Below are 12859 nucleotides of genomic sequence, written 5' to 3' on the forward strand. Positions count from 1 at the left end.
GATGTTGCAGAAGGCTTGCAACAACTCCAACATGCAGTGACCTGAAGTAACCTCTGATTCTGTGTGTGTGTCGGGACAGAGTTTCTGAGGTGAAGCAAACAGCTTTGTTTTTCTGTGGCAGGCAGCATTTTTCCATGACACACACAGAGGTGCACTTCCTGTGGATAAGACATATTGAAGCCGGGCTTTAGGAGCACTTGCAGGTCTGCCATGTTTCCTCACCATTCATGGAGTCCATGCAGAGAGGAGCTTCCAAGAATAGCTAAGAAAATACAAACATACCTTAAAAGGTCTGAAGAGGAGGTAGAGCTCGCGAGGCTTGATATCCAGCGGCAGCCCACTGACGAAGAGCGTCCGGACCTGAGGAAGAGCAGAAGCAGAGCGAGTCATTGACCTACTCAGGTATTAATAGCTACCTGCAGACACAGAGCAGGTGAGAGCACAGTCTCTAAACTCAGCATCACATCTCAACTGTTCAACTCTCAGATGGAGCCATGCTAGGGAGTCACTGAGAGTGTGTTTGAACAAGAAGGAAACCACATAGGGAGTAGTATATAAGTTATCATCATGTGTTGATGAATACAAGTAAACTCTAAGCAACACCTGCATTCATTACTTTCATTTTTATTTTAAACTGCATATGTAAGCAACAACCTAAAAGTGAACCCTACAAATAAAGTTGAAAATATAAATATGTCAATGGCACTGAGCTAGAATATAAAGTTAAGAAATAAAGTAAGACAGGAAAGTAATGGAGACTTCCTGCCCCAGTTAAAAATACAGTTATCATGAATGTCTGAAGGTAACAAAACTCCTATTAATCCCACTAATTAACAAATATCTATTTCTTTAATCTACTTTCTCTGATAGTTTATGGGAATATGATGTCATCAACAGCAAGTCGCCCATCTTTGGAGGAAACCAGCGGCTCCAACCCGTTGACTTAACCTGTACAGCCCCAGAATGCACCACGGTTCCCATTCCATGTAAGCGAAAATAAAAAGCCACTAATCAAACCTCATACACATCACCTGACTGAAGTTGGCTTGGTGCAGGCTGTGCGCAGTTAGACATCCTCACAATAATGACACAGTGCGTTGTAAACATGTGTTTACGACTGAATATAGAATAAAGAGCAGGTATGATTACACACAGCAGGTTTTTTAGACAGTCGGTACACACAGAGCTGCTGAGCTAACATCACGCCTCATTCCCACAGGTAATCTGACTCCACACACACACACACACACACACACACACACACACACACACACACACACACACACACACACACACACACACACACACACACACACACACACACACACACACACACACACACACACACACACACACACACACACACACACACACACAACACCTTAGCAACTGAGAGGGGGGGGCAGACCCCCACCTTCACTATTACCTCACCTCAATCACACACTGACAGCAGAGAAAATCTATTTCATATAAAGAAAAACGTTTAAAAGGTGCAAAAAACACAGGCAGTGTTAAAGTGTGTTGGCTCCGACTGTAAATCACATTACAGTTATGACATGTGGAATGTTTCTACATGACGTGGTTCCATCTGAAGACATCTCAGTTAGTGCCAAACTCTGATTTAACCTCTGCAGACTGAACAATGGGACACTTCCTGACGTCATTTGTTGTGACACACTAGTGTTTAAGTGTGTAAGTAACACACTCCTGCTGTAGTGAAGTTTCCTGAAGGTCGCAGATGGACAGATAACCCTGTGCCTCTGTTTTATTGGCTTTTAGGAGATATTGGTTTTACTGCTTCCTCGTGAGTCACATACCTTCATCTCCAAAGTGCTGAAAACCCACTGAATCATTGACCATGTATGGCGTGCGCTCACACACACACACAGCAGGATCAGAAGCAGCAACAGGCAGTTCCCTGGCAACGCCTGAGCGGGGTGCAGCGGGGCACGGAGCCCCCGCCCACAGACATCACTTCCTATTAGAGCCACTGCTGCAGCCATGCCAAGGAGATCAATGCACCTCCACCCACAGACCCACCTTTACTCCACCAGCTCTCTATCAGATGCCCTTCTGTTTCTATAGAATTTCAGCTTAACCCAAATTCAAATAAAAATGTAGAATTGTTTTATTAACCAATTACACACACACCGACCAGTAATGGATGTTCCCAGAATAAAATAACACATTGTACGTGATAGGCTAAGGGGTGGGAAATTGCTTAACAGTTGACCAATAACAACAGAGCCGAGCAAAGGCAGAATGAGAAAGAAAAGCTTTCTGAACATTAAAGCATGGAAACACGTCACAGCAGAGGCACTAAATACTAATATCAAAATGAGCACAATAGGGGCCCTTTAAACCAGAGCAATAATCCCTCAGCAATAAACTGAAATCCAGCCTGCCTGTTATAACAAACTATTGCCGTCATTATTAAACTGTTCCCTTTGTTTTCACCTCCCAAAAAGTCGATTTGAAATGAAGTTTTTTTTAACTGAAACAAACCTGTCTGGTTGTCTTACTGCTGTCTGAAACTGTAAGGGAACCAAGCAACCAATACCATTTATATTAAGTTATATTAAGAGATTTCAAGACTCACAAAAATGTCCCTTTTCTCCATCACAGAATGCACTGTGTCTGTCTCTTGATTAATAAAATGGCCTTGGTCCTTGTCCATGTGTCGTTTGTATTCATTATGTGTAAATGTGTTAAACCTTTTTCCTGAAAAGCCTCATTACGCTGCGCCGCTATGCGTGACTCTCTTAGATATCTGATGCTACTTTAACGGAGCGTTATTTTGACCGCTAGTCTGGGCTGGGATGAGGGACGCGACCTTGGAGTACCGTGAGATGATTACTGTGTGGTTCCTCCTCCCGAGTGTGTGTGATGGATGCAGCTCTGACCTTGAAGAGTAGAGGAGTCTACTGTAGCGTTGCAGGGGGAAACAAAGATGTGTAGCAGAGAGCTCAGAGCTACATTTCTACTAGCGTTGGCCTCTCTTTGTTCCTGCTCTGCGTTATTAAAACCGTGGACTGACATGGCTCTCCATCATCCTCTCAGAACGACACACTGCAGAGGTGTGGAGTGTTTGTTAATCTCTGCAGTCAAGTTAGACCTGCGGGGTCACAGGTTAGTGTGCAGGTGAGAGGTCTGCTACAGCTCAGTTAATGTTCCAACAGGTTAACCTTTAAGAGACATTTCAACAAATGACCTCTGAGGAGCACTTCACTGCCTTTCTCCTTCATCCTGCTCAACAAACCAAACGGTGTGTTACTCACACACACATGTGCTCTTTAGGAGTCACATGTATGACACAGAGTTCAACTCTTCCTCCTGTGTGTGTGCTTCGGTGCGTCTCCATGAAGGACTCACATTCCTCCACAGACTCATTAACTGAGCCCCTCCTTCACTGCCTTTGTTGGCGCCTGCCCAAGTGGACACCTTCCACTGTTTGCTCTTCAGGTTGGGTTGGCAGAGCGACAAAAACACGAGACGGAGAGTGCATGAGGACGTGCATGAACCCGTCATGTGACCTGCTGCATCAGTGACTGCACTTTTTAACTAAAGAGACAATATATTTCCTGTCTGGCAATGTTTACTACTCAATCTGCCTCTTTCAAATAAAAATACAGATTCATATGCACACAGAGGACGTGCTTCCGCATTGTCTTATTATGTGTTAGTCCTTCCAGTTAAAGGGTAATTGCTATTGCTTAGCATAGCGTCTCCAGCGTTATCAACTTGCCCAATAAACCTTTTAAAGCTTTTTAATGAACTGTAATTAAGTTATAACAGTTTTTAAGGTGAGAAGCTAACTGTTTTAATTATCAATATGCGATTACTTAATCCCAAAAATGTTTGAGAATTTGAGAATTTACAGCGATGTTTTGAGCGATGCTGCTGGACGTGTGAGAATACCCAGTCTGTTAAAAAAAAAAGACGTCAACCATGTTTTTATAATGACTTTCACTGCCTGAACGGTAGAGACAGGTCCGCACTGCAAGTCTAACCATAGGGTTTTAAAAAATATTTCCCATTTAAATGATTAGAGCCAGAAATATTGAAAAAGCTAGCTAGATAGCTAACATTCAGAAGCTAGCTTGTTAGATGGGTAGCTAACTAGGGAGGTGGATAGAAACATAACTTAGCTAGCTTGATAGATAGATAGACAATGACAATGGCCCAAAATCATATTAGATTTTGGGCCATTGTCATAACAGATGATAACACCTTATAATTTCAACATTTAGGATACAGGACTGTCTTCACTCTCAGTTTCCATGTTTAATATTGTATCTGCAGCGCTGCCTCTGACCGCCGTGAAACGATTGGACAGTCGGACACGAACAGTTTCTCTTTGTTCCTCGATCCTGTCTTGACACCCTTCCTATGACCATATAAGGTCCTTCTGTTCACAGACCTTGGCATCATGCTGTCAACGTATGGACCATAAGGAGAAGGAGTCAGTCTACTGGGACTAAAGAGAGGAGAGAGGCAGACTATAAACAGCAGCCGGGTGGAGGAAGGAGGGAGGAAACCAGATAAAGAGAGGGCAGAAAGAGGGTGGAGGGGAGGGGAGGAAGGAGGAAACGGAGAGGAGGGAGATTGAAGTGTACAACGAGATGAGTTAGAGACATTCTTTGTGAAAAAGAAGGTGGATAATTATAGCTGTGAGTAAGCAATATTAAGTGGAGTGGACAGAAGATAAAGACAAGAGGGCTGACACATTATTACAAACAAACTAACAACAAAGCCTTTTAAGGAGACTTGGATAATTTTAAATAAATATATATTTATATATATAGCTGTAGATATTTCAATTCTCCTTCATTCTCCTCACATCAGTGAGCAGCCGCTCCTGACGCTAAGCCTTGTTGTTGCCTTTTCAAATACCTCTTGTCGCGCAGCTGACAAATGGCCAAGAGAAGACGCTTTTATAAATAACCTGCTACCTATCAGACACAGAGCCGCTGCTTTATTCAATGTGTAATGTGCCTTTATATTCTCACTGTCTACACTATCTGCACCAGTATGTTTTCCTATCATGGCCACTTTCCCCTCTCATAGCGTCTCCTGTCACACAGCGTTAATATTTCTGCGTGCCCTTTTCAGAGATACGTGCCCACTGCCCGATGCACCGCAGCTCCTCCACCCACGTCTCCGGGTGGAGAAGGTCACGCTGGACACATGACCTGCGATTTGAAGAGGACCTGCTGTAGACACAGTCCAGATACACCGCGGGAGACTCGCTAAGCTCTGCACGAGTGATACTCGGATTCTCTCCGGGCGCTTGTAAAGATCCACTTACATGTTTATGGAGTCAACACACTGCTCAGATATGAGTTCATCTTGCAGAGGAACAGAGAGGCTTAACTCTCTGTGTTCACTCATTTGTCAAAACTCAGGTGGACCTGCTGGCGCTCCTTAAACACACAGCAGTTAGCCTGACAGAGTGGAGGTCAAAGGTCACATTGCGATGAGCCGAGACGCATACAACAAGCTCACCACCTGCACCGCTTAACACAAAGTGGGCTTGAAGTGATCACAAACTAATAACACTGCTGCTGGTACAGGATGATTGCCACTAATACTGATCGCAGTCTGTATTTAATTAGAAAACAGTCCTCAGACTGTATAAGCGGGGACTGTTAAAATGTCTCTCGCATAACAAGATGAAGTGTTGATGTGATTAGTTTAAGTTGGACTGTGCTTGTTCCTGATACCAGGAGCACGTCCCCTCTCTCCGTCATTATGAAAACACTGAACTGAAGAGGTCAGAAATGTGCGCTGAAGAGCCCGAAGCCCGGCTCCTTAAAAGGCCTGGAAACATCTGACGTCCAGCATGTGAGGGGCAGCATGTCAGCGGCACTGCATAAGAACCAGAACACCTGATAATAAAGGACCAGAACACCTGATAATGAAGCTTATCACTAGGTTAGCTGCTGGAGCGGCATACCTGCTGTGTTGCAGGTCCATGTTTGGAGATTCTGTTCCTCACCAGATTAAGTGTGATGGTGTGAGGCAAAGCAGAGAAACAGGCTGAGGAGATTTAACTCCGGACATCAGTCTCGATTCACCTTATGCTTCAATGACTCTAGGGCGGTTTCATATTGCGGTATAATGTGTTGATACTTCCGGTTAAATTGTAATTACTATTACTTACGTCGCCAAATGTATAAATCTTTAATAAGCGTAACATGTATAGGCGTTTGAACAGGGAGTGGGAAAAGGAGCGGGGCTTCATACGGTGAATTCAGAGGTACACAAAACATGTACAACAATTATTATTCATCCAGAATGTGAAACCCTAAGGAGTCCAGTGCAGTGTATAAAGTGAATACAGTCAGTGTGAATCTGCAGCACGGCACAGCGTGGCCTTTTCTCAGTGAATGTGCAGTTACATCAGCCGCTGTGTTTGGGTATTCAGTTACACAGTGACCACATGCACTGAGCCTAATCTAATTCTCAAAGAGAAATATCAGATTTAATCTCATATACCTTTCTGACATCACCAGCACATGAGAGGGAAACTACAAACACACCCATAAAAAAAGACAAAGACTATACAAAAACTGTGCAGCATGTTGGAGGAATTGGTGTTTTGCACAAACATCATTGACTGTGAGAAGATGTCACTCACTGAGATGATCTGTAATGAGGGGAGGGGGGGCAGCAGCTGTGTGAAACTCACTCGGAACACACTTTATTCTAGTGTGTGTGTGTGTGTGTGTGTGTGTGTGTGTGTGTGTGTGTGTGTGTGTGTGTGTGTGTGTGTGTGTGTGCGTGTGTGTGTGTGTGTGTGTGTGTGTGTGTGTGTGTGATGTGTGTGTGTGTGTGTGAGTGTGTGTGAGACACACATTAAGATTCATTCGAATGGATTCATCTATCACCAGTCCTCTCTTTATCCTGCGTACATCTTCAGTTGGTATATTGCCTTTGTTATCTCCAATATCAAATGTTCAACTCAGTTCTTGTATTCGTCTGCAAATTATAATGTACATTTTCTGCATCGGTCGATTCATTGTTGCAGATATTCTACCACTTTTAACTGCTTTGAAGTAAACCTATTCCAAAAATATAAGATATTTGTCCAAAACAAAATGTTCCGCATCCGCTAAAACTTAGAAATCGACACAGAAGGACTCAGAATCAGCCAGGAGTACAATTATGGCAATGTTCTTTTTTCAACTGCCATGTTTTATCCTGAAACGTACGGAAACGCATTCAGCATCCTCAATAAACCCCCAAATCACTCCAGAACTGTAAAGATTGGCAATTTTTTTACTATTATCCCCCAAATTCTAAATACTGCTAATTAACGCAATTTATGCTAATTGCGCTAATTGACCAACACATTTAAGTTAACATCCAGCAGTTTCTTATTGCTGGGGACCCATACTGCACAATCCTAAAATAACACTTTAGGGTATTTCCGAGTTCAGACTGCTGTCAACTTTTTTCAGAATAAAAAAGGACATACAGTATGAGGCAGGTCACAAAGATTAAAAGGCGAAATAAAAAGCCTATATTTTTATAATAAATTAAAAGGTGCACATATTTTAAAGTATGAAAGAGTGCCTTTATGAGCCCTAGCCCTATAATAATACTAATAAAAGTATAACTCTGACAGGTTTACCCGCAAATAAGAGTATTTAGGAGTATTTTAGTGATGGAGTAATGATTAATGTAGGAGTCGCGTGCGGATCGTACCTCTTCCTCGTGGTTGGTGAACTCACTCGGCTCGGTCTCCTTCTCGCTTTTGTTGTTGCTCATCCTGACGACTTTATCAACGGGACTGTCTTCTTCTTCTTCAGTCAGTTTGCCTCTGCTCCTCTTCCTCCCGCTGCAGGTTTCCAGTACCTCCGACAGACTTCAGTCCGTTTACAGCTGCTAGTTAGGCGACATCAGTGACGACACGGATTCAAAGTAAAATCTGAAGTTGCGAGTAAAATCAGACAGAAAGCTTCTCCTCTTGCTCTGCTGCTCTCAGTGAAACACGCTGCTGTTAGACTGCTGCAAACTTCTCCCAGCTGAGGAGGAGGACAAGGAGGAGGAGGGAGGGGTTTAGGGTGGGGTTAGGGTGTAGATGCACCGTCTGCTGCTGCTGCTCCATCAGGTTTATAAATGCTGTAATAGCAATGCGTGTTATTTTAGTCTCTGCAACATTCCTACAATATTTCTCTAACAGCAGCTGCTTTAATATTCCTATTTATAGTCTAAATATTGCTAATGTGTCTTTAGTCAGCTGATTTTACATGTGCGTTCATTTAAACAGGTATTCTCATTGACAGACACAGAGATAACACACATGCCTATGTTCACTGTCAATAGAAAAGTGTGATTGCAAACACGTTAGTAAAATGTTAAAGGAGGAATAAATAAAACATTGCTGGTTACCCTCACAAAAACATTGCATTGTGACATTAAACAATTATATTGGAATCTCTCACTTAAAGGTCACCTATGATGCAAAATCCCCTTTTTTTCTGTGTAAAGAGATTCTGAATGTTTCAGGAAAAAATATTTGCTCACTTTTTGTCCTGATTTATATAAAAACCTGTCTGAAAATGAGCTGATCAGATTTTGGCCACTTTATGATGCCATAACGATTTTTTGGATTGTGTAACCATTAGCCAATCACCGACCAAGGTAACCCCCTCCACCTGATCACCTGAATTTCCTCCCAGAGCACCATTGTGGTTTTTTTAATCAAATATCTCACAGAGGGGCGTGGGGAGTGGCTCCTTATTTTCATCTAAAGTGACAGACAGAGAATCAGCACTTTTGAAACAGCTCTGAAACAGGGGGGGTTTATTGTGATCTGTTTGGTATTTCGAGCCAAACACTTCAGAGACATGGTTTGTATAGAGACCTATTGATGAAAAACAGTATAATAGAAGATCTTTAAAAGGACAATATTTCATTTTGTGCTTCAAACTACGTGGATGACACGGTTGTTGGAAACTTCTCTAAAATTTTAGTTTTATCGGCTTATTTTAACAATGGGATCGCATTATTCCTTCCGAAATAATTGCAGATCTGCTGTAAACTAGCTAGCTTACCAAGCTAACCTTGTCATTTCAGATATATGGAAATAAAACACTTACAATTATGAAAACAGACTCTGCCAAAAGAGACATTTGGCCATCATTGTAATCCCCGAAGGTCAACAAGTGCTCCGGTCCCAGCTGTGTGTGTCACTTTTTAGTGTCCCCTGGTTTCCGTTGTGTTTTACGCCTCTTGCAGCATTTTGTATTTACAGCACTTTTAGTAAATGCTGCGCATGTTTTGTCAAGTTGGTGAAGATGTTTCTTCATTCGCCTGTGTTTTGGCACATTTGTGTTTATTTATTTGCATAGTTTCTGAAGATGCAGCGCGTTATCACCTGTCGGCCACCATATAAACAATAAGAAACAAAGACATTAAGCAAATACACAACTCCACAAGAAGTACAATACAGTTTGTGTAATTTTTCCACATTCAAATTACATATACCGTTGTTTTTTATGAATGCTTCTTCTTTTAGATCTTCTTGTAGATTATTACCTGTTGCCTGTGTGAAACTCGGCTGCATCATGTGATGTGTTAGTGTGCACACTCAGGAGAGTTTCAGCATGATGCATCATGTGTGTGGACAATTATCAACAGGACTGTGTGTGTATATTTACAGAGAAGATCAGAAGACAACACCTGCACGTTGCTCAACATTTGTTGGTGGTAACTGATCCGGTCTGATTTATGACCTGTGGGGGGTGGGGTGGGGTGCCATCTGAAACCCTCCACACCTATGGCGGTCTGCGGCTCAGACGGTACACTCCAGCAGCTTCCTCTCTGATGCTCAGTGCAGCGGACACACACTCGCAGTATGTGACAGCCGGGCAGAGTCATTTCTGCTGAGCATGCACCTCAAAACAACAAAAGAAGGAAAAGCAGTGATGCCCCCCTCCCCTCAGATCACGTCTACATCCATCACAGATACATCTGAAGGAGCTCTGCAAGGAGATAAAAATGGAAATGCTCCCCTTGCTTCTCGACAAGAAGGAATCAAAGCTGCTGCTGGAGTCTGGGGAGGGGGGAGATGGGAGGGGAGGAGATGGGAGGGGAGGAGAGGAGAGGGGGAGGAGACGGGGAGATGTCCCAGCTGTGTTTGACAGGTCTCTGTGTGGTCTGATGCTAAGAGAGGGAGCCCCCCCCCTCTCTCTCTGTGTGTGTGTGTGTGTGTGTGTGTGTGTGTGTGTGTGTGTGTGTGTGTGTGTGTGTGTGTGTGTGTGTATATGTGTGTGTGTGTGTGTGTGTGTGTGTGTGTGTGTGTGTGTGTGTGTGTGTGTGTGTGTGTGTGTGTGTGTGTGTGTGTGTGTGTGTGTGTGTGTGCGTGTGTATATGTGTGTGCGTGGCTAGGAGACAGTCTGGTCACGCTGTCCTGGTAACATCTCATGGCTCTGACCCCCCCCCCCCACATGAAGGAGACGTCTCTGTGTTATCAGAGAGTAACCAGATAAACATGGAGATAAAATGCTGCAGGGAGTTATTTTAGTTTAAACGAATAACAGAGACGGTTATCTCGTATCTGTAGGCTTAAAATAAAGCTAACCACCAGTGGGTTAGCTTAGCACAAAGATAAGCTAGTAAAGTCGAAGACGATACCCTGAAAACACTTCCCCACCCACTTCTCCATCTTGTTTGCGCTCACTTCAACAGTTTCTCATGTCTGCAGGCTAAATATGAAGCTATCGTGTTAGCTTAGCATCAACATGCACATGATCACATGTCTGGACTGTGTCATCTTCAACAAAGCTACTTATAGCATCTTTGTTTAACCTTATATCTTTATGTTCTGTTCACTGTCAGATAATGCAGATGAGCTGGAGAATGAGAAGAAAAGGGCCCAGACTGAGGAGACAGGTGTGTGAGCAAGATGTTGGTTTGAGGAGCTGCTGCTAGCTAGGAGAAGGAAGAAGAACTCTGTGGCAGTATCAGTGTGTTTTGGGGAAACTGGTGCATAGCATGTGTGCTAACCTGAGTTTAAACCTTGACTCAGTGTGTGTAAAGGTCTATAATATTCCTCTAAACTGCTGACATGTCTTAAAGCCGTGTAGAGGAAGTAGGTGAAGTTACATTCTCTTTCTGTTGTGCAGTGGATCCAATAAAAACTGAAAACCTGAGTCCTTCAGTTTTTATCACACAATAAACCTCTGACCTTTACTGCTCTGAGGGTACATCTCCATCTATTACTGTTATCTTTTAGTGTTTATGGTGTGCTGCTGTGCAGTAAAGGAACAAAAGATGACTTATAATACACATGCTGGCCTTGCATTCTGTGTGTGACACGTTTTGGATGATATTAGCATTCTGTGCCTCTCCTGTGACATGTTTCCATGCTTTGATGTTCAAAAAGAAAAAAAAAAATCTTTTTTTTTTGCCTGTGCTGCATCACCTCTTTTCACCCTCTGTCTGAAACCAGAGCTCCCAGTCTGCTGTGATTGGTTAGCTGGCCGACTGTGTTGTGCTTGGTCAACCGCTTATAGATGTCCCGCCCCTTAGCCCATGACGTACAATGTGTTGGAGCGCTAGCCAATAGAAGCGCAAGTGTGTGTGTGAAAACCACAAGAAGCAGGATAGGGCCCCTTTAAGCGCATTTCGCTGGGAACACTAAAGTAAAATATGAGGATGCTTGTATGTTAACCACCACAGTGGAGTGGAGCTGGTGGTCATGCAGGAGGGGGGGGGCTGTGTCAGTCTCCAGCTGCTGGTCTGTTTCAGAGGGGACCACAGAGTCCCTGTTGTGATGAGATTAATGGTTCCTGTGGTCTGCAGAGGAGGTGACTGCACCTATAGGTCACTCATCACTCTGTAAAGATGGAGCGGACCTGCAGGCAAAGGTCAGCTGTCACTAAGCCTTACCCAACTGCTACTAAAGGGTGAAGAGCATAGACTGTATATATGGTGGAGAGGGTGGAGCTCCAAACCTAGCTGATCGAGTCTCTACCCAGATATATGTATTTATATTTATGAATGTCAGTTCACTCAGGATCTTTGTCTTTAAGATAACTGACTGTATTAAAGGCAGAATGCTGAGAGGATGTTGGCACTAACAAAGTGCTGCAGTGATTGAGTTTCACAACACTACAGTAAGGGGTCGGGGGGGGAATAACTGTGTCCAAAAATAGACAAGCATTTCTGTTATGAGCTGCTATCATCACAGTCATGGTGTAGACTAAAAGACCCCCCCCCATGAGACCGTCGTCACTCTACATCCTGTAACTGTGCCCAGCATCTGTCCTCCGACACTTTAAACACCTCCCAAAAGAAGGAGGAGGAGGAGGAGCAGGAAGAGGAGCAGGAGGAGGAGAAGGTGAATAAGTTATAGTAGAGAGGCCCCAGCTGCACTCTTACTCAAATAATTAGCCCCCCTCATCCATATCTGACCCCACAGCAGGTGGGGCTGGGTGCAGCAGCTGCATGCTGCACCCAGCCCCACCTGCAATACACTGTGGGGGTACCTGGCATTATTCAGGCCATGCTGCTGGAGGAGTGTAACCACACCAAGCTCCATGACAACTGGGACTGTGTACAATTACTTTACTTATAATACGAATAATTAAACTGTTATCGTGTACTGTATTGTGTATTGTGTGAGCGGACAGCAGCTCAACCGTTCCCCCTGGTGGTCAAACTAAGGTAATGTAAAGACAAAATATATAAATAAATAAAAGCTTCAAATTAATAAACTTGCTTAGCATGACATTTGACGAGTGCTTGATACAATTATCATTTTGAAAGAATTAAAGATATTAACTACTTTTGTAAAATATATAACATTTAAAAACTATTATAAATAATACAAATAAAACAACATACA

The 12859-nt window shown here is 43.3% G+C and overlaps 1 protein-coding gene and 1 long non-coding RNA gene across 5 annotated transcripts in view; one reads left to right on the forward strand and one right to left on the reverse strand.

Annotated features, from left to right (window-relative positions):
• The window catches only part of rbpms (RNA binding protein, mRNA processing factor), a 41161-nt gene extending 33127 nt beyond the window's left edge, over positions 1 to 8034 (reverse strand). For all 4 annotated transcript variants that reach the window (XM_079667774.1, XM_079667775.1, XM_079667772.1 and 1 more), the window contains exons 1-2: positions 7711 to 8034; positions 283 to 360 (exon numbers count right to left, since the gene is read on the reverse strand). In XM_079667774.1, coding sequence (XP_079523900.1) covers positions 283 to 360; positions 7711 to 7773 — 141 coding nt within the window. In that variant the 5' untranslated portion in view covers positions 7774 to 8034. The remainder of the gene's footprint in view (positions 1 to 282; positions 361 to 7710) is intronic.
• LOC307031046 lies at positions 294 to 3784 on the forward strand. The gene is made up of 3 exons (XR_013805858.1): positions 294 to 433; positions 871 to 986; positions 1780 to 3784. It is a non-coding gene; the product is annotated as an uncharacterized lncRNA (long non-coding RNA).
• Positions 8035 to 12859: the final 4825 nt, after the last annotated feature.

The sequence above is a fragment of the Notothenia rossii genome (genome assembly GCF_949606895.1).
Source record: "Notothenia rossii genome assembly, chromosome: 3".
NCBI lineage: Eukaryota > Metazoa > Chordata > Actinopteri > Perciformes > Nototheniidae > Notothenia > Notothenia rossii.